Source organism: Chiloscyllium punctatum, chromosome 2 (genome assembly GCF_047496795.1).
Source record: "Chiloscyllium punctatum isolate Juve2018m chromosome 2, sChiPun1.3, whole genome shotgun sequence".
In the NCBI taxonomy this organism is placed as follows: Eukaryota; Metazoa; Chordata; class Chondrichthyes; order Orectolobiformes; family Hemiscylliidae; genus Chiloscyllium; species Chiloscyllium punctatum.
In genome coordinates, this window is record NC_092740.1 from 65,427,983 (window position 1) to 65,446,652 (window position 18,670).

At 40.0% G+C, this 18,670-nt stretch overlaps 1 protein-coding gene across 1 annotated transcript in view; it reads right to left on the reverse strand.

The window, feature by feature from the left end:
• The window catches only part of LOC140484852 (solute carrier organic anion transporter family member 3A1-like), a 314,802-nt gene that overhangs the window by 87,849 nt on the left and 208,283 nt on the right, over positions 1 to 18,670 (reverse strand). The window contains exon 4 of the mRNA XM_072583601.1: positions 5,487 to 5,585. Coding sequence (XP_072439702.1) covers positions 5,487 to 5,585 — 99 coding nt within the window. The remainder of the gene's footprint in view (positions 1 to 5,486; positions 5,586 to 18,670) is intronic.

Sequence of the window (18,670 nt, forward strand, 5' to 3'; positions counted from 1 at the left end):
GGAATTGGCAGTCAAGCTGGAGTTGGAGCTACCTTCATCCATAAGAAAAAGAGAAATAATTAGAGTGATAGCGCAGCATTTAAACCTGCTGGAAACAACATCAGAATCTTTGCAGATGGCTAAAGTTCGATTGAAAATGAAGTTGCTTGAGTTAAAAAAAAAGAAGGAATTATGTTGTTTGACATTTGATTAAAAACAGAGGAAAGGGAAAGAGAACAAATCGCTTTAGCAGAGAAAAACAGAAAGAGAGAAAGAGAGAAGAGGGAGAAAAGGAGAGAGAGGAAAGAGAGAGAGCTGGAATTTCAGCAATTGGCACTTAGACAGAAAAGTCAGCTTAAAAGGATGGGGGTGAAGACTGAAGGTAAGCTTAGTCAGGAAGAAAGTGATGATGAGCAAACCTATGGTAGCCAAAGGCCTAGTGAGGATCTGTTTAAGTTTATTCAAGCATTGCTTAAACTTGATGAGACGCATGGAGAGGCCTTTTTCACCTCATTTGAGAACTTGGCTAAACAAATGAAGTGGCCAATAACCAAGTGGGTTTTGTTGATCCAAACAAAACTTGTAGGTACAGCTAGTGAGGGATTTGCATCACTATCAGAGGGGGTATCTGGGAAATATGAACAGATGAAGAAAGTCATCTTAAGTGCATGTGAGCCTGTGCCAGAAGCCTACAGACAACCTTTGAGGAATCTAAGGAGGAACCCTGGTCAAACCTATTTTGAGTTTGAAAGGATCAAGCAAAATAATTTTGATTAGTGGAAAGGGCATTAAAAATAGAGCAAACGCTCTGACAGAGACAATTATTTTGAAGGAGTTGAAACTTCACTTCCTGAGGTAGTGAGACCTCGTATAGAAGAGCAGAGAGTTAAAATGGCATGATTAGCAGCTGAAATGGCTGATGATTATGAATTGGTTCATAAATCAAAGTTTGGCTTTCAACATCAGTTTCAATCTGTGAGGGATAGAAATTGGGGAAAAGAGAAATCCTCATGTGGAAAGGGAAAGGTGAAGATCATAAGGATAACTTACCACAGGGTAAAAAGGAAACCCTTGTAAGGGAAAGAGAAGTTAAAAAACTCCGGTGGATTTTTTTTACTGCAATAAAGTAGGCCACATGAAATCACAGTGTTGGCAGGTTAGAAGAAACACTGGGAAGTCAGGTGTAGGAAAACAGGATAAGCCAGTGAATTTTGTCGGAGTAGTAATTAAAAGCACAGTGGAGGCTAGGAAGCTGCACCAGAATGTACAACCTGGTCAGAGGTTGGTTAGGGAGGAAGTGCCAGATCTTCTTAAACCATATACCTGCAAAGGTAAAGTTTACTCTCACAGGCCAGGTGGAGCAGGTAAGAGGTTACAATATTAAGAGATACACGATCCTCTCAATCTTTAATGTTGAAAGATGAGGAGATATGTACTGCTGAGGGACTATTGCCAGAAAAATGGGAATTCACGGTGAGACAATTATGACAGCGAAGAGGGTTACCTCAGATTACAACAGGATTTGGACCAGATGGGCCAATGGGCTGAGAAGTAGCAGATGGAGTTTAATTCAGATAAATGCGAGGTGTTGCATTTTGGGAAAGCAAATCTTAGCACGACTTATACACTTAATGGTAAGGTCTTAGGGAGTGTTGCTGAACAAAGAGACCTTGAAGTGCAGGTTCATAGCTCCTTGAAAGTGGAGCTGCAGGTAGATAGGATAGTGAAGAAGATGTTTGATATGCTTTCCTTTATTGGTCAGAATATTGAGTACAGGAGTAGGGAGGTCATGTTGCGGCTGTACAGGACATTGGTCAGGCCACTGTTGGAATATTGCATGCAATTCTGGTCTCCTTCCTATCAGAAAGATGTTGTGAAACTTGAAAGGGTTCAGAAAAGATTTCCAAGGATGTTGCCAGGGTTGGAGGATTTGAGCTATAGGGAGAGGCTGAACAGGCTGGGACTGTTTTTCCTGGAGCGGCAGAGGCTGAGGGGTCACCTTATAGAGGTTTACAAAATTTTAAGGGCATGGATAGGGTAAATAGGCAAAGTATTTTCCTTGGGTTGGGGAGTCCAGAACTAGAGAGCATAGGTTTAGGGTGAGAGGGAAAAGATATAAAAGAGACCTGAAGGGCAACTTTTTCACATAGGGGGTGGTACGGGTATGGAATGAGCTGCCAGAGGAAGTGGTGGACGCTGGTACAATTGCAACATTTAAGAGGCATTTGGATGGGTATATGAATAGGAAGGGTTTGGAGGGATATGGGCTGGCAGGTGGGACTAGATTGGGTTGGGATATCTGGTTGGCATGGACGGGTTGGACCGAAGGGTCTGTTTCCATGCTGTACGTCTCTATGACTATGTAGAGTGAAGTTAGGGTGTTCAGTGAAGAGTGGAGAAGTCATGCTAGGAGTACTGGACAGTCTCAACTCCAAGAATACAATTTGTGCTTGCTAATGATATAGCTGGTTCACAGGTAGGAGAGCTGTCTACTGCAATTGAAAAGCCAGTGGAATCTCAGGCAACTTGAGGTATTGGAGAACACATATCCTAAGATTTGTCCAGGCTGTGTGGTAATGAGGTCCCAAAATCAGCAGCCGAAACAGGAGAGATCAAACAGAACAGATAAGAAAGTTGAAGTGGAATTATCAGAGACCCTGTTTGATCAAATCATCGAGACAAACCAGGAGCAAACAGATGACAAAGCAGAGTTCAGAGAGATTAACTGAGTTACAGCAGAAAGATGAGAAACTAAACCAATTGTATCAAGAAACATACACAGAGGTAGAATCCGAATGTATCCCTGAATGCTACAATTTTAAAAATTACGTCTTAATGAGAAAATGGAGACCATCATATGTTCAGCCAGATGAGAAATGCACAAAGGTTCATCAAGTCATATTGCTAGTGGGTTATAGAAAGGTTGTGTTGTGGGTAGCACATGAACTACCAGTAGGAAGGCATTTAGGGGTAAGAAAAACTCAAGCTAAAATACAAAAACTGTTTTACTGGCCTGGATTGCACAAGGATGGAGTTGAACTTTGCCAGATATGTCATACATTTCAGGCAATTGGAAAACCACAGGCAGTAATAAAACCCACATCTTTAATACTTATTTCTGCATTTGAGGAGCCTTTTTCAAGAGTCTTAATTGATTGCATAGGACCCCTACCTAAAACAAAAGGTGGGAATCAGTATTTGTTAACAATAATGGATGTGTCCACTAGGTTTCCAAAGGCCATTCCATTACACAGTACCACAGCTAAAAGGGTTATAGAGGAGTAACTCAAATTTTTCATGAGATATGGACCACCCACAGAGATACAATCAGATCAAGAGTCAAACTCTACATCAAAGTTATTCAAGGAAATTATGGACAGCTTAGGAATAAAACAATTCAAATCTATTGCACACCATCTAGAATTGCAGGGAGCACTAGAAACGTGGCATCAGACATTAAAGACCATGTTGAGGGCTTATCGACAAGACTATCCAGTGATTGGGATAACGGAATTCCATTTGTACTTTTTGCGAACAGAAATGCACCAAATGAATCAACCAAATTCAGTCTGTTTGAATTAGTTTTTTGGGCATGAAGTGAGAGGACCACTAAAATTGATTAAGGAGAAATTGGTAAGTCAGAATTCAGAGACCACATATTTGGGCTTTGTGTCAAATTTTCGGGAATTATTACATAGAGCTAGACAGCATTTAGAAGTATCACAGCAAACACTGAAACAGGAAGCAGACAAGAAATCAAAAACTTGCAATTTTGGTTTTGGAGATAAAGTGTTAGTATTACTTCCAGTAATAGGTGAACCTTTAAAAGTAAGGTTTAGTGGACTTTATCGAGTCAAAAGGAGATTGAGAGAGGTGAACTGTTTGATAAGGACTCCAGACAGAAAGAAATCTCATAAAGTGTGTCATGTGAATATGCTCAAAAGGTATTTTGACAGGAAAGGAATGTAAAAGGAGACTGTGTATTGGTTACAACACAGAGTGAAGAGCCAAGTGCAGAGGATTCTAAATTGGACATGCCTCAAATTAAGGGGGGAGGGATTAAATTGGACAATGAGGAAGTTGTCAAAAATTGGGATAAGAAGCATTTGGATGGGTATATGAATAGGAAGGGTTTGGAGGGATATTGGCCGGGCGCTGGCAGCTGGAACTAGATTGAGTTGGGATATCTGGTCAGCATGGGCGGGTTGGACCGAAGAGTCTGTTTCCATACTGTACATCTCTACGACTCTATGACCTTCTAGAGGAAAATCAAAATGACCTAAAAGAATTATTGCTATCACATGGGAAGAGATGTGGATATAAGCTGGAAAGTACTAACTTAATTATGCATTATGTAGATATAGGAAATGCTGTTCCAATTAAGCAACATCCTTATAGACATAACCCTCTAAAGTTGGAACAGGTTCAAAAGGAGATTAAATGCATGCTCTAAGGTGACATAAGTTACAGTGACTGGAACTCAGCCATGGTAATGCTGCTAAAACCAGATGGTAGCCAATGGTTGTGTGTGGACTATCACAAAGTCAGTGCAGTTACAAAGACTGTTGCATTGATTCAAGGTGGTTATCAATTCGAGTGATGTGGGTGTTGATGCTGTGCTCTTACAGGAGGATGAGAAAACAGAAAGACCTATCATGTATTTCTCCAGAAAACTGAACATTCATCAGCAGAAATATTTGACAGTTGAGAAGGGGACTTTGAGCTTGATGTTTGTATTACAGCATTTCAATGTTTATGTCCAGTAATGTATCTGAGACAATTATAAACATTGATCATAACCCATTGAAATTTGAGGAGAAATTTAACGACAAAGTTCCAGACTGTTTGGGTGGAGCTTGTTGCTGCAGCCATTCAATTTGAAAATTGGCAGGTCGAGAAAACGTGACTGCCGATGCATTGTTGAGACTTGGATGAGAAATAGAGGCTTTGGTGGCAGGAGTAAAATAGACTTTAATAGAATTTAGTTTGCATATTTATAGTCAATGTAATGTATATGTGTTGTAGTGCACTAACAGTGTAAGATTAGGGGTTTTCAAATGAAGCCATCTTTGGATATTGGTGGCTGGTTTTTAAGGGGGTAGGTGTTACGATGCTGCTCCTTTCATGAAGTTATTCTGACTTTGGCTTTTTTCTTGAGAGTGGTCATAAATGCAGAGGTCCTGGGGTATCTGGTTTGTATGGGTATCAGGGCCAATTTGATTATAGCTAACAGCACTTGTACATTGAAAGGCGAGTGGCCAGTTCTCCCAGCTCAGCTTTTCTCTGGTTTGTTTTGGTTTTAGCATTCTGGCTGTTCAGAGTGCTGATCCTCTCTCTCTGCCATGTAACCTGTGTTTGATTTTACCTATGGGGGATGCGTCCTGACAGTTAACCAATGCATGTTTACTTTTTGATGAATTCAAATAGCAGCAAAACTCTACAAATGATTCATTCTTTACATCACAGTTCATAATGCATTATTTCGCATCACAATGTTTAAGACTAACCTGTGTCAATGAAGATGGCATCCACATAAATTGTTGTAAACAAGGAACCCAACATAAAACCAAACGCAGGGCCAAACAACATGGTAGTGAACAAGACACCTGTTCAAGGGTAAAAAAAAAAGAAGTTATCATTGATCAAAACAACAATTACTATTAGAGCCAGTACAGTTTTAGAGAGAGTTCTCAGTATGATATTATGACACATTTTCAAAAACAACTCTTCCAATTCCATAGGAGAAAGTGAGGACTGCAGATGCTGGAGACCAGAGTTGAAAAGTGTGGTGCTGGAAAAGCGCAGCAGGCCAGGCAGCATCCGAGGACCAGGAGAATCGACATTTCGGGCATAAGCCCTTCTTCAGGAATGAGGCTGGTGTGCCAAGCGGGCTGAGATAAAAGGGGTTGGGGGGATTTGGGGGAGGGGTGCTCGGAATACGATAGGTGGAAAGAGGTGAGACTGAGGGTGATAGGCCGGAGAGGGGATGGGGGAGGAGAGGTCGGGAAGAAGATTGCAGGATAAGAGGGCGGTGCTGAATCCAGGGGTTGGGACTGAGATAAGGTGGGGGGAGGGGAAATGAGGACGCTGAGAAATCTACATTCATCCCGTGTGGTTGGAGGGTTCCTCTTAACCTGCAATCACCCCCAAACTGATCCCCATAGGAGAGGGTGGGCAGATACAGAACCCACAACCAGCCCATCATTTGTAAAATAGATAATTCAAGATCAACAAAGTCAGTCAGCAGAAGTGGGCAGGCAATATTTAAAGGCCTATATGAACTGAGGTGGGATTGAGGGGACACCATTTCATTCAGAAAATGCTTTGTATGCATCAAGGGCGATCCTTTCCAAGATGCCACCCCAATCCTTCCATGCTATCTGTCCAACAGAACCTGCCCACACTCCAATGAGTTCTGGAAATCTTACTGACTCTTAAAAACCCTGAGAGCTACCATCTTGGGGAATCATTCTCCTCTTCTAGCTTTTTTCTTTAGTCAGGGCAGTGTCCACTGTGGAGCTTGGGCATTGTCTGGACTGTTGAAGCTGCTGACAAATCAGATTGGTCAACAGCTCCAAGAGCAATGTAGCTTCCTGTAGTGTGTTCCAAGAGCAGGGCGGGATTCAACAAATAGAGGAAGTCCCCCATTAAATCTTTTGTCTTACATTTTAAAACATATTAATTGGCTTTGGGATGTACTGTGGTGGTGAAAGGCATGATATAAATGCAAATCTCTGAAGGGTATGAAACAAGTGCCCCTTGACAACTTGTGTGGTGAAGCCAGATATGACTCTTGTACCCTCTAGGGCAACAGGCCAGAATTGATACTTGTTAGAGTATGGCCTAAAGGTATTTAGAACAAAATCCTGAGACAATTACTTCCAGCAGTCTTTCTGTTTGTGCTCTTTAGAATGTCATAAAACATTTGCAGATGACAAAATTACCCGTGCGATTAATTGCAGTCAGAATGGATATCACTCAGTCTTTGGCCCATAGATGGATTGTCAGAAGCCACTTTACAAAGTAATTTCCAATTTAAGACCACCCCCAATACCCAAGCCTGGTTTACTGCAAGAAACAACAATGACACAGATGGGCGAGTGAGCCTGCAATAGCAATCCATTTTATTAAGCTCATTAACTCAATGTTTGACTTGGCGTGAAAAATTTGCTGATTGCACTGTGTGATTGCAAAACGTTGCATAAATTAATTGTTAATAAAATTAGCATTGCTTTGACAAAATCAACTTTTCACTAAATGTTCATGACGTTTTACAAAAAGTGAATTTTCTTGAAAAGCAGCAAACAGAGGTGAAAAGGGGATAGGAAGAAATATAGGATCAATTATAGGCCTTTCAGCCACTTGAGCCAGTTCAGCACTTAACTACAGCGTGGTGAATCTGCTTAAACTTTATTTACTCTCCTTGCTCCAACATCCTTTAGCACCCTTTAGCTAACAAAAATCGTTCAAAGTCAGTTATGATTTTCAAAGGCTGAGCATCAACTACTTTGTTTTCAGAGACAGTTCCAGATTTCCACTCTCCTTCATGTGAAGCATCATCACTGTATTGACCCACTCTAATTTCAAGGTCATTTTTTCTATATTCTATGCTCTCCTACCAGAGGAAACTGTTTCCCTCTGCCCATCCTATCACATCCTATAGTTATTCCAATTTTTAGTGCTATCTGTAAATACATCTTACTCATGCCGGCTACTTCTTAACTAAAATTAGTAAGAATAGTTCTTTCTTGACTAATAAGCATATAGGTGATAGGTAGGTGGGTTAAGGGCACAATTAAATCAGCTGTGATCTTATTGAATGGAGGCTTACATTTGTTTCTAACTTGTACGTTCCTAAGTTTAACTTGAAGCATCTAATTTGTCTATCAGATTTGTTTTACTGAACCAAAGTTGAATCACCCTTCGTAGATATCAATTCATTTTTTGGCATATGTCAGTCAGGCGGGTTGGTATATAATTTATTCATTGTATAATATAAGCTATATGTGTGAAGCATGGGTCTAGTTGAAACCAATCTGTGAAAAACAAGTTGAGATGTTAACACCACTTGAAGTCTCAAAAGACATCTGTTACCATTTCTATGAATAGCTGCAGTACAGAAACTTAATTATTTTTCCTAGTTATTGTTGTTGCCTGAGCTGTTCCTTATTTTCAATTGGTTTTCATTACTTAAAGTCAGGATGTTTTCTAACACAATCAGAAAATTCATGTAGCAAAGTGGTTAACAGGAAATTATCAGAACATGACAACACTTAAGACAAATGTTTACTATTTTTGTCAAAATCAAGATTTTACCATGTATCACTTCAGGAAAGATGTTTGCTGGAAATATTATTAGCAAAGTAATCATGTACTAATGCATTCCAATTGATCGTAATATATATGTCATATTGCTGTGCGATGTTGCTTCCTGGATTCTTAGCAAAGCTAGGATGAATATCAAACTGACATTCCTAACTTACAGCTCAGTCAGAACATCAATGTCACCTACATTTGATAGAGCATAGAGCTGAACTGGTTCTCTGTTATCCAGCATTGTGCATCAAACAGCATCAAATATGGCTTTCCAAAAGTGGCCTTCTCTCAAATTGCATCAAATGACATTTTCACATCTCCATATTGTCTCTTAATGCTGATTATCCTAATGTGAATTTCCAGCTTTTATCTCAGATTTCTACCACTTGCTTTTTTTTCTTCACTTTCCATGAAACAAATTAAGACAAGTTTATACTATTGAAAAACTGATGTTGTATTAGTTTGTCAACTTACAGATCTTTTAATCAATACAATACTTATTGTGAAGAAAAGCTAGTTGAATTGTTTAAGATTGTGGAAGATTTTGAGTGGTTAAGGAATTAAATATATTTTCTGCTTGTTCATAATGGATACAGACCGGGCAATAGAGAAAAAATATTTTTAACCAGAAGAGTATCAAGGTAACGAAAGCAGTACATTGTAGATGCTGAAAATCCAAAGGAAAAACTGATAGTGTTGCAATATCTGCTCAATATTTCATTAAATCTTCTCTTTTACTATGAGTAGCCATTGAGGCTGTCCCCGTGGTGTAGAATTTCCCCAGAGGTGTTCCCACTATTCTGCTATTTCTTCACGAAACCATAGCAGAAAGAAAGAAGACATTTGTACGTAACAAGCACTTTTCATGACCACAGAGCTTTCCAAAGTTCTTCACAGTCCACGAAGTACCTTTGAAGTTTCGCCATTGATTTGAGATTAGGAAACACAGCAGTCAAGTCCCACACAGGGCGGTATCACAAATGGCAACAAAACATAAGATAATATGTCTTTAGCAATGTGGGTTGAGAGATAAGAATTGGCCAGGACACTGTGACAAATACCCCCTTTCTTCCTGCACTTTTTGTAAGTGTGCCATTGGACCTTTTATGAGTTACAGTGAGCAATTGCAGCAATTAAGTTTATAAGTATCAAAAAAGATGCAATGAGTTTTTGGTTTAACGTTTTGAGCTGAAAACTTCACACGATGAGTTACAGTCAAAGCCCCTGCCAGCCACGCTGCTTCATGCTGCACCCAACCCTTCATTGTCTGTCAAATGTTGATTTGGTTGCATGCCAGTACTCTAAAAGTTTGTTAGCCCGAACAACAACTTTTGTGTGGATTATTTTCTTGGAAAGCATCTGATGTTTATTGAACTCTGAATTACATCTTTTTTCTTTCATACTTAAACTAAGAATTGAAAAACTTGCCTCTGGGGACATATAAAATATATTTATTCCACTGAAACTGAGCCACGTATACGTAACATGTCATTAGTGAGCACTGTTGCTTTTCAACATGTGGTGGGATACACCAGATGTCCAAATTAATTACTTGAAAATCAAGTTTTAAACAAAAGTCTGTAATATAGGTAATACACTCCATCACAGTTACATTATAAGAAATTAAACTAACAATGTAAATCATCCTTTCAACAGGCTGCACATAAATTACAAATGTGAATTCTGTAATAATCTTCACATTATATTTATCAGCATAAAGTGAACAATCAAAAGGAAGAATGCTTATGCTGGTGATTTCAGACACAATTGATAAAAATGGGAGCAGGGTGATTAAATAAAAACAGGCAGTTAAAAGTTTTAACCTGTTGGAGATGATGGATTAGGGGTTGAAACAGGATACACATGTGCAAACAACTTGTCCTAATTGATACTGATCTCATTTGTGACTCCAGGATGTCCTGAAGGTCTAACAAAAAGTTGCCTGCAGTACAATGATGCTCAAATGGAAATTAACTTAAATAAAGGCATTAATAATGTAAATCATGTTATGTGGCATATTTGTCACATGGAGAATATGTATGTGATACAAATATGCCAATTATTGAAGTACAATTTGAATCTACACAACCAGAATGGAAAATTAACAGTTGAAGTTACATTAAGCTGCATTTGAAGAACTGGCCATCCTAGAAAGATTATTGATGGGTACTAAATCACTTAAAGTTCAATACGGGAGTGTGCACCTGGTTCCTGCTATTTTAGTGTGACTTGATATGTCAGGGTGCTCTGAAGGCTAATATGGTATCTTGGGTTTTAAGTAACTTTTGTTGTCTTTGTGCTTTATTTCAAGAAAATGGCTTTACGGTTACAATAGAATCAATTTCATTAATAGTCTTTTGGAGTTCTATAAAGAGGATAAAACAACATAAACTGTAATTTTATCAACAACGGTGTATACAGTGCTTACCTTTAGGTGACACCTATACACCGTATGTTTTATATTAAAGGTAATAAACTGCTTGTACATCAGAAGTCGGGATTCTAGCTAATATGTCATTATATTCAAAAAAACCTTGATGCTACATAAGGATTTGCACTGTAGAAACAATGTTCTCCTGTTACACGATTGTGCTAGTTAATGTTTACCAAGAAGAATAATCAAATTGCGTATTAGCTGTTACTTAAACAAACACCAAAGACATAAAGTTTATCAATACAGTTAATTTCTGAAAATAAAATTAAAATATCTGCTATATGACATTAAAGTAAATCTCACAACTACAATATTTCATTATGCTATAGGGTACATAGCTCCAGGTTAGAAAACTGTGTTCCATTATAAAGCAGTTCATGTTCCCTGCTGCTCCTCTGGTCATTGGTGACCAAAATAATAGTTCATTGTAACCAGTAGCCCATTAGTATTTATCCGAGTCCTCAGTTGTAAGCATATATATCTATTAAGTCTTTGTTTCACATTGGTCTTGGCGGTATGCAGGAATGTTTAATCCCATTGAGTCCAGGGATTCTCCAGCCTCAGCTTTATGGCTTTGTATTTTTTGGGACTTGGTTGTCCTCATTGACTACAAAGTAATTCATTGGGGGTGTTAAACTGGGCCAATCAGAAAAGCCCTCGCTGACCAATATAACCAGGAGAACACACCTGCACGCACACAACATGGGTGCTGGGGAAATAAATAAGCACTACTGCAGTTAGGCGGTAGTGTGGGGGTTTAAAAAAAAAGAAAAGAAAAAAAATATATAACCAGGAGAAAAGCACTATTATTAGGCAGTAGTGTGGGAAAAGGAAAAAATATATAACCAAGAGATTAGAATCTTCTTCAGTTGAGGACTGACTCCAAGCTGGCTGCTCATATCCAGTGTGTACTGTAGCTGTTGGTTTCTGGTGTTTTTTGGGGGAAAACCTGATTCCTGAACTATTCAGCCAAGTTTTAACTGGTATTCCTTTTTTTATTGAGAAATGATTTCTAAACTGCCTGATCCACACAGTCAATGTGTTTTAGGTGTAATTCGGTTTTCATTAGGGTATTGTTGTTTCACTGGCTAGTTGTAGCCTCTGTGTTAATCTTTCTCTCCAATACTTTTGAGAAAGGGACTATGCTGATTTTGTGGCAGCACTTAGCCTTTGGACTCTAGTTTTCTTTGTGTTTTTTTTGTATGTGTCTTCACTTTTTTGGTGTTTGAACTGAGGCCTTGTGAGAAAATACATCTTTCCAGGTGAGCTGTTCCTGTGTGTAGACCTGACCCTTGGACTAGGCCTCTGTAAAGTCTGATCACCTGTGTGCACATTGGGAGGTGAACACTTGCTGCATCCTGGAGTTCGGGAGTAGACCTTGCCTTTGGGAGTTGACCAAACCCCTGTGAATTAACTGCACCTTCACAATGTAGTATGTTCCTGTGAGTGGGTCTAGTTCTTTGTGGATGGGCCAGGAATCTATGGAGATGGAACATCTGTGTGCTGTGGGGTGTGCATTTGCTGTGTTCAGGAGTGGACTCTGCCCTCAGTTGTGGACTCTGCAGTTTGGAGTGGACTCCATTTCTGACAATGCACTTTGTATACTGGAGTGGACTCTGATTCTGGGAATGGACTCTACATTTTGAAGAGAACTGTTTATGGTAATGGACTCTGTACCAGAAAGGAATCAGTTTGTTGGTAATTTTGTCTTGTTGTTTGTTGGGTTTATCACCTGCACTGTTTTGTGTCCCTGGGTCTGGCAGGCCTTACTGTGAGCTGGGAGGCTCATAGATTGTCCTGGAAGCTGTCACCCTGAGAGCCGGAGGGTGGGAAGGCCATCCTGTCAACCTGAAGGTTGGTAGGCTGTCCCGAAAGCCGGAGGGTGGGTAGGCCACCCCAATGCCAGTTGTCCCGAGAGCCGGAACTTGGGTAGACTGTTCTGAGCGCTGTTGTCCTGAAGAGGGGTGGTTGGCAGGTGTGTCAGAGCTGCCAAAAGCCAGAAGGTGAGTAGGGGCAGGCCAAGAACCAGAAGGCTTATGGGCTGCCCTATGTGCTGTTGGCCCAGCAAAGGGGACAGGCTGTGCTAGAGGAGGCTGGAAGGTGTCAGGGCAGTCTACAGGCCAGATGATGCATCTGGGTGAGTGAGAGCCCAATGGTACGTTGGGGCAGACTGAGACCCAGAAGGTGGGTAGGCCATCCTCAGCACTGTCACGCCAGGCAGGTACCAGGGCTGGATGTTCTGGAGATGGCTGGAAGGTGCGAAGGGCGGTTAGGGAAACCAGAAGGTGAGTAGGTTGTTCTGACTGCTGCCATCCTGGGGGGCGGGGGAGAGGGGGGGAAGCAGGACAGGCAGTCCTAGAGGTGGCCGGAAGGTGTGTCAGGCTATACCAAGAACTGGAAGGAGCATGGGGCGGACCGAGAGTTGATAGGGATGTGGGGCAGGCTGCCTTAGAGTGGCCGGAAGATGGGAGGGATAGGTAGCTTGCTGGGGGTCTGTATTGTATGCGCTTTATTTTATGTAATTGGACTCTTATGTACAAATGTCATTGTTACTGTTTTGCAATGATTGAAAATGGGATTTGAGGTTTGTCCTCATATCCCTGAAAACTGATTGAACAGTAAGGTTTGGGCCTGGTTTGTTGTTCTTCTCCCTTGTAAAATTGCTGTTTTTGTATATAGCTGAGGGTGTTAATTGTTTTGTAAACTGTATTATGTTTAATAAAATATATAACCAGGAGAAAAAACACTACTATTTGGCAGTAGTGTGGGAAAAGGAAAAAATATATAACTAGGAGATTAGAATCTCCTCAGTTGAGGACTGACTCTGAGCTGGCTGGCCACAGCCAGAAAAAACAAACCAAACAAAAAATAACCAGGAGAAATATGAGCACTATGTGGGGGGGAGAAAAATAAATATAAGCAGGTGATTTAGAAAAAAGGAAAAAAAAGGACAAATATGAGCACTACTGCTTGATGGCAGTAGTGCGTGGGGGGGGGGAGATGGAAAGAAAAATATATCATGAGAAGATTAGAATCTCCTCAGATCAAGCGACTGACTCCAATGTGGCTGGCCACAGCCTGTGTACTGTGCACAAGTAAAGGGTGACCTGGTGATGACATACTGGGCTTTGAGCAGTTATTTTAGACGATCTTAATTCTGACCTTTCAAGGTGAAATGGCAAGAAATATTTCTTCTAATTCCAACATTCCTCTCTGTAAAAGTTTTCCCTCTTCTTTCCTACTCCTCCATCTTTTCAAACCACTACTTCCATCTTTAACTTCCCCTTTATTGCAAAGTTCTTGAATATGATGTCATTTCCCAGTTCCTTATCAAATTTTGCATTGAAAGTCCTTTGAATTCCGCAAGTCAGGCTTTGCTTCTCTTACAGAACAAAGTCAAGTCTGTCTCCGTGTGACAATGGTGACTGAGATACTATAATTATAGCACATTATCTTTTATCCTATTTGACCTCACTGCATCCTTTGGTACAATCTATTACACTATCCTCCTCCAAACCTTTCCCTCCATTGTCCATTTAATAGGGACTCTTACACTCTCATTTATCAACTCATTAGTGCTAGTTATAACTTTCCGTCTTGCCCTCCTGTTCTCACCTCAGATCTTCCCTACAATCAAGCATTAGCCCCTTCTCTTCCTCCATTTTGTCAAAACATTAGACCAACATGCGGTCAGCTTCAATTGGTGATTTGATGAGTCCTAGATCTAGCACTCCATCACCTTTCTCAATCCACATCAGCATCCCAACTTGGGCAAAACACTATTCTACAACTAATGATCAGGATGGCCATTTTTGGCCCTGTCTGCAAACTCCATACCCTTACCACTGACTCCATCCCTGACATAACAATTGTATTGGACTAAATGAGCCTACTTTCAATCATGTTCTCATTCAACTATAAACCAAGTTTTTGGCTTGTCATCATTACCACTTCTTACTTTGACAACATTTCTCATCTTGGTCACTACAGTAGTATGGAGACAGTGAATTTGTCTCCATGTCTTGGCTATCTCCTACTCGAACTTTTCAATGCACTGTTTGTCACCTGCCACTGCTCAGATGTTAAATCATCCAAAAGTCCTTCTTATATTCTACCTTAAAATATTCTGATTGTGCATCATTTCTAAATGCATTAATCCACAATTTATTTACCGCACTCATTGCATATAAATCCTGCTGTAGCTTTATTTATCTATTAAAGGTGCCATGTACCTGTAAATGTATTTCCTTACATTGTTACAACTATAGATTGCTCTCTATTCTTTCCTTGGGACCCCTAAAAAGAATGCATGTCGTTTGAAGGGTTTTTTTATAACATGGATACTTATCTCAATTCTCTATTATAGAACAATGATGCACATTACATCAGAAATTATGGGGATGTTTACATTCAGAAGACACTGGAGGATTCTCCACATCCAGAATGCATTTGGTGAAATTTCTCAGCTCCTTTTCTTGTTAGTCTTTCTTTTCTGCTTAACACCAACTTTTTAAAATCCACATTGGAAATTTTACATGATATATTACATCTTTAATATGCTAGTATAACTTTGAGACATGCTCATGATATTATATCCTAACATGATAGGCCACTGTTGGAACATTGCATGCAATTCTGGTCTCCTTCCTATCGGAAAGATGTTGTGAAACTTGAAAGGGTTCAGAAAATATTTCCAAGGATGTTGCCAGGGTTGGAGGATTTGAGAGGCCAGGGAGAGGCTGAACAGGCTGGGGCTGTTTACCCTGGCGCGTCGGAGGCTGAGGGGTGATCTTATAGAGGTTTACAAAATTATGAGGGGCTTGGATAGGGTAAATAGGCAAAGTCTTTTCCGTGGGGTCAGGGAGTCCAGAACTAGAGGGCAGAGATTTAGGGTGAGAGGGGAAAGGTATAAAAGAGACCTATGGGGCAACTTTTTTACACAGGGTGGTAGGTGTATGGAATGAGCTGCCAGAGGAAGTGGTGGAGGCTGGTACGATTGCAACATTTAAGAGGCATTTAGATGGTTATATGAATAGGAAGGGTTTGGAGGGATATGGGCTGGCAGGTGGGACTAGATTGGGTTGGGATATCTGGGCGGCATGGACTGGTTGGACCGAAGGGTCTGTTTCCATTCTGTACATCTCTATGACTCTATGATGTGAAATGTTAAAGGTCTCAGATTCTATCTTAACTCGGGAACTTGAAACATGACATACTGACAGAAACATACTACTCTTGTAACCAAATAGCTTAATGTTAGCCCAGAAACTGAAATGCCTGTAAATATATTATATATTAGTGAGCTGTAACTAACACCTGCTGATGTTTAAATACCATGTTAACCACCTCTCAGCTTCGTATTTTAGAAGGGAACATTGCTGCATCAAATAAAGGGATACTACAGGAGGCAAAATGCATGCCACTGTATATGGAGACTACTTTAGAAATGTAAACTTTTGGTGGCTGATCAATAAGAATGTGATCAAGCCATATTTTCCTCAGCTGGCCTGCCAATATCATTTGTTAAGAATCACACAAGAATACCCACTTTGGTGAGAGATTGAAATGTTATTATCATTGTTGGAAGAATACTTAACATGAACCTGCATTTTCAGCAAGGCAAAAAATGATTTACTTCGTAGGTGCCCATGATGATGGCCATTGCATTCAAGATCCATACATTGTACATAATTCACATATCAGTTTGACAGTTGTACTGGTCCCTTCAAAGCCAATATTTTACATGAATCGTTTGACTAATATTGTTTTTAAAACCTTGTTACAGCTACAAGTTTGGTGTGAAATTATTGATGAGTATATGAAAGAATGTGCTAGATAGTAATTCATTTCAATATTCAAGTTACAGCTAAACATAGATTTCCATTTTAGCTTTTAGATTAAGTATTTTTGAAACCAAATCATGCAGGGATATTAATCAGCAGGTGCTGTGCTTTTGTCTGCTACGTTACCCAATGATGCATTCGAGAGGAAAATCAATTGAAGTCCCAGCCATGTTGATCAACTCTGCAATCCTGGCAGCATTTCCAACACTCTAACTGTAGTTACATGTGCATATTGTAATTCTTACTGTTCTGTTTAAACAAGTTATTTTATGGCACAGTACAAGGGTCATGGTTTTTGTAATGGCATTCATAACCTGTACATATCATTTTTAACTTGCCACATTAATTCATTCACCAAAATTATACATTTAAAATCTCAGTTTATCTCAGTGGCAGACAAGGCTTGATATCACTGAACACCCCCCAGGAATGAGCACAGAGAATTAAGTCAGTGTTAAATGATTTTGACTGCAAAAGCCAGAGTTCATCTGCACAGTGGAAGTAAACTTCAAGATTATAAATTTACTAGTCTTCAAGGTATTACTCAAATGAATTGAAAACAAACCATGTTATAACATGTACCCAGTAAACTCTGACAGAAAAGGTCCCATCTATTTACTCAAAAGCTAAAGTTGCCAAGTTCAACAATTAAATTTTTCTCCATCCCCCTTTAGTATGCTGCCTCTTTTTCTCCCTCTCCCAACAGACTCCCAGTTTCCCTGAATGCCCATAAACACAGTTTTGACTCGACAGATTTTCTTTCTGAACCCACTAAACCTAACAGAGTAATTACTTACAACATTTTAACTGTTGCCCAACATTCTGCCTGAACAAAACACTATTGCTGCTGTTAGTCATTACTGTAAAATACTTAAGCCATTTCAGTCATTCACTTCCACCTGTATCTGTTGTTTCATTAACCAGAAGTGGGAATCCTCCAGGACGAACCGCATGCCCTTTGGAAGTGTTGTGGAGATGGTAACAGCTTGGGAAGTCTCTGTTTTCAGGTTTGGATTTTACAGTCACTACACTTTAGGACATATATCTGGGAGAACAAGACTTCTGCCTACCACAGAAGATCCGCCCTACTCTTGAGCTAACCACTGGCCTGTGCAGCAATGTCATCAACTTTTCAGAAGGCTTTGCTCTGTACGGTTCCCTTTTGTATCCAGTATTCAACTTTTTACCTTATCTGCCTATTCACCACTGACAGCCTGCACAACTGACATTGGCCACTGAAAAATTAGAAGAAGGCAGAGATGTGTTGAAATGTATCCTCACTAGATCTTCTGTGTTCTTCAATCTCACAAAAAAGGCCCAAAACCCATTTTTCTCTAGTGCACAAGCATAAAAATTGCATTTGGTGGGATTCCCATACCACTACGGAACAGACTCCCACTGTATTCCTATCTGTGCTATTTTTACAGTTGTGGACTGGTTTATCCAATTCTTTTAATACTTATATAAAAATAACGTATAAAGCGATGTAACACAAGTGCTTTCAGTACTTGCCTGTGAACATCCACTTGAGATTCTTCCTTTGTAAGTTCTCAAGTGAACTAAGTTTTTCCCTTGCTGATTGTTCTGAAATGGGAATAAAACTGATCCGCTTTAACTTCAGCTGTAAAAGTTCTAAGACAGAGTGACAGCGCTGAGAAACCATATGTGCTATTCTGGATCTTATCCTGAAGTGCTTTAAAACCCATAGTCTTGCTGCAGTAATAGATAAAGGGTTGGATTTTAGTGTCTCCCAAGTGAACATGATTTTGATCAGGGGCACACAACATATGTTGAAAGCTTGCCTATTTCCTTCCCATCTACCCCTAACTACATCCATAATTTGGGAGTTGGGTGAGGCATCCAGTAACCTGCCCACATGTAGGCCAATTGAAGTCCAAATTAATACCCATTTAAGGATCTCAAACCAACTTCATTGTCACTTTAAGATGTGCAGTGGAAGGTATGAAAGAGGGAGAAAGCCTTCCTTCTAAAACAACTTTGATGAAAGGCACAAGGTGGAGGGGGCACATGCTTCTTGAATGCTTCAATCCATTCCTCAAGGATAACTGGAGATGGGCAGAAAATGCTAGCCCAGCCA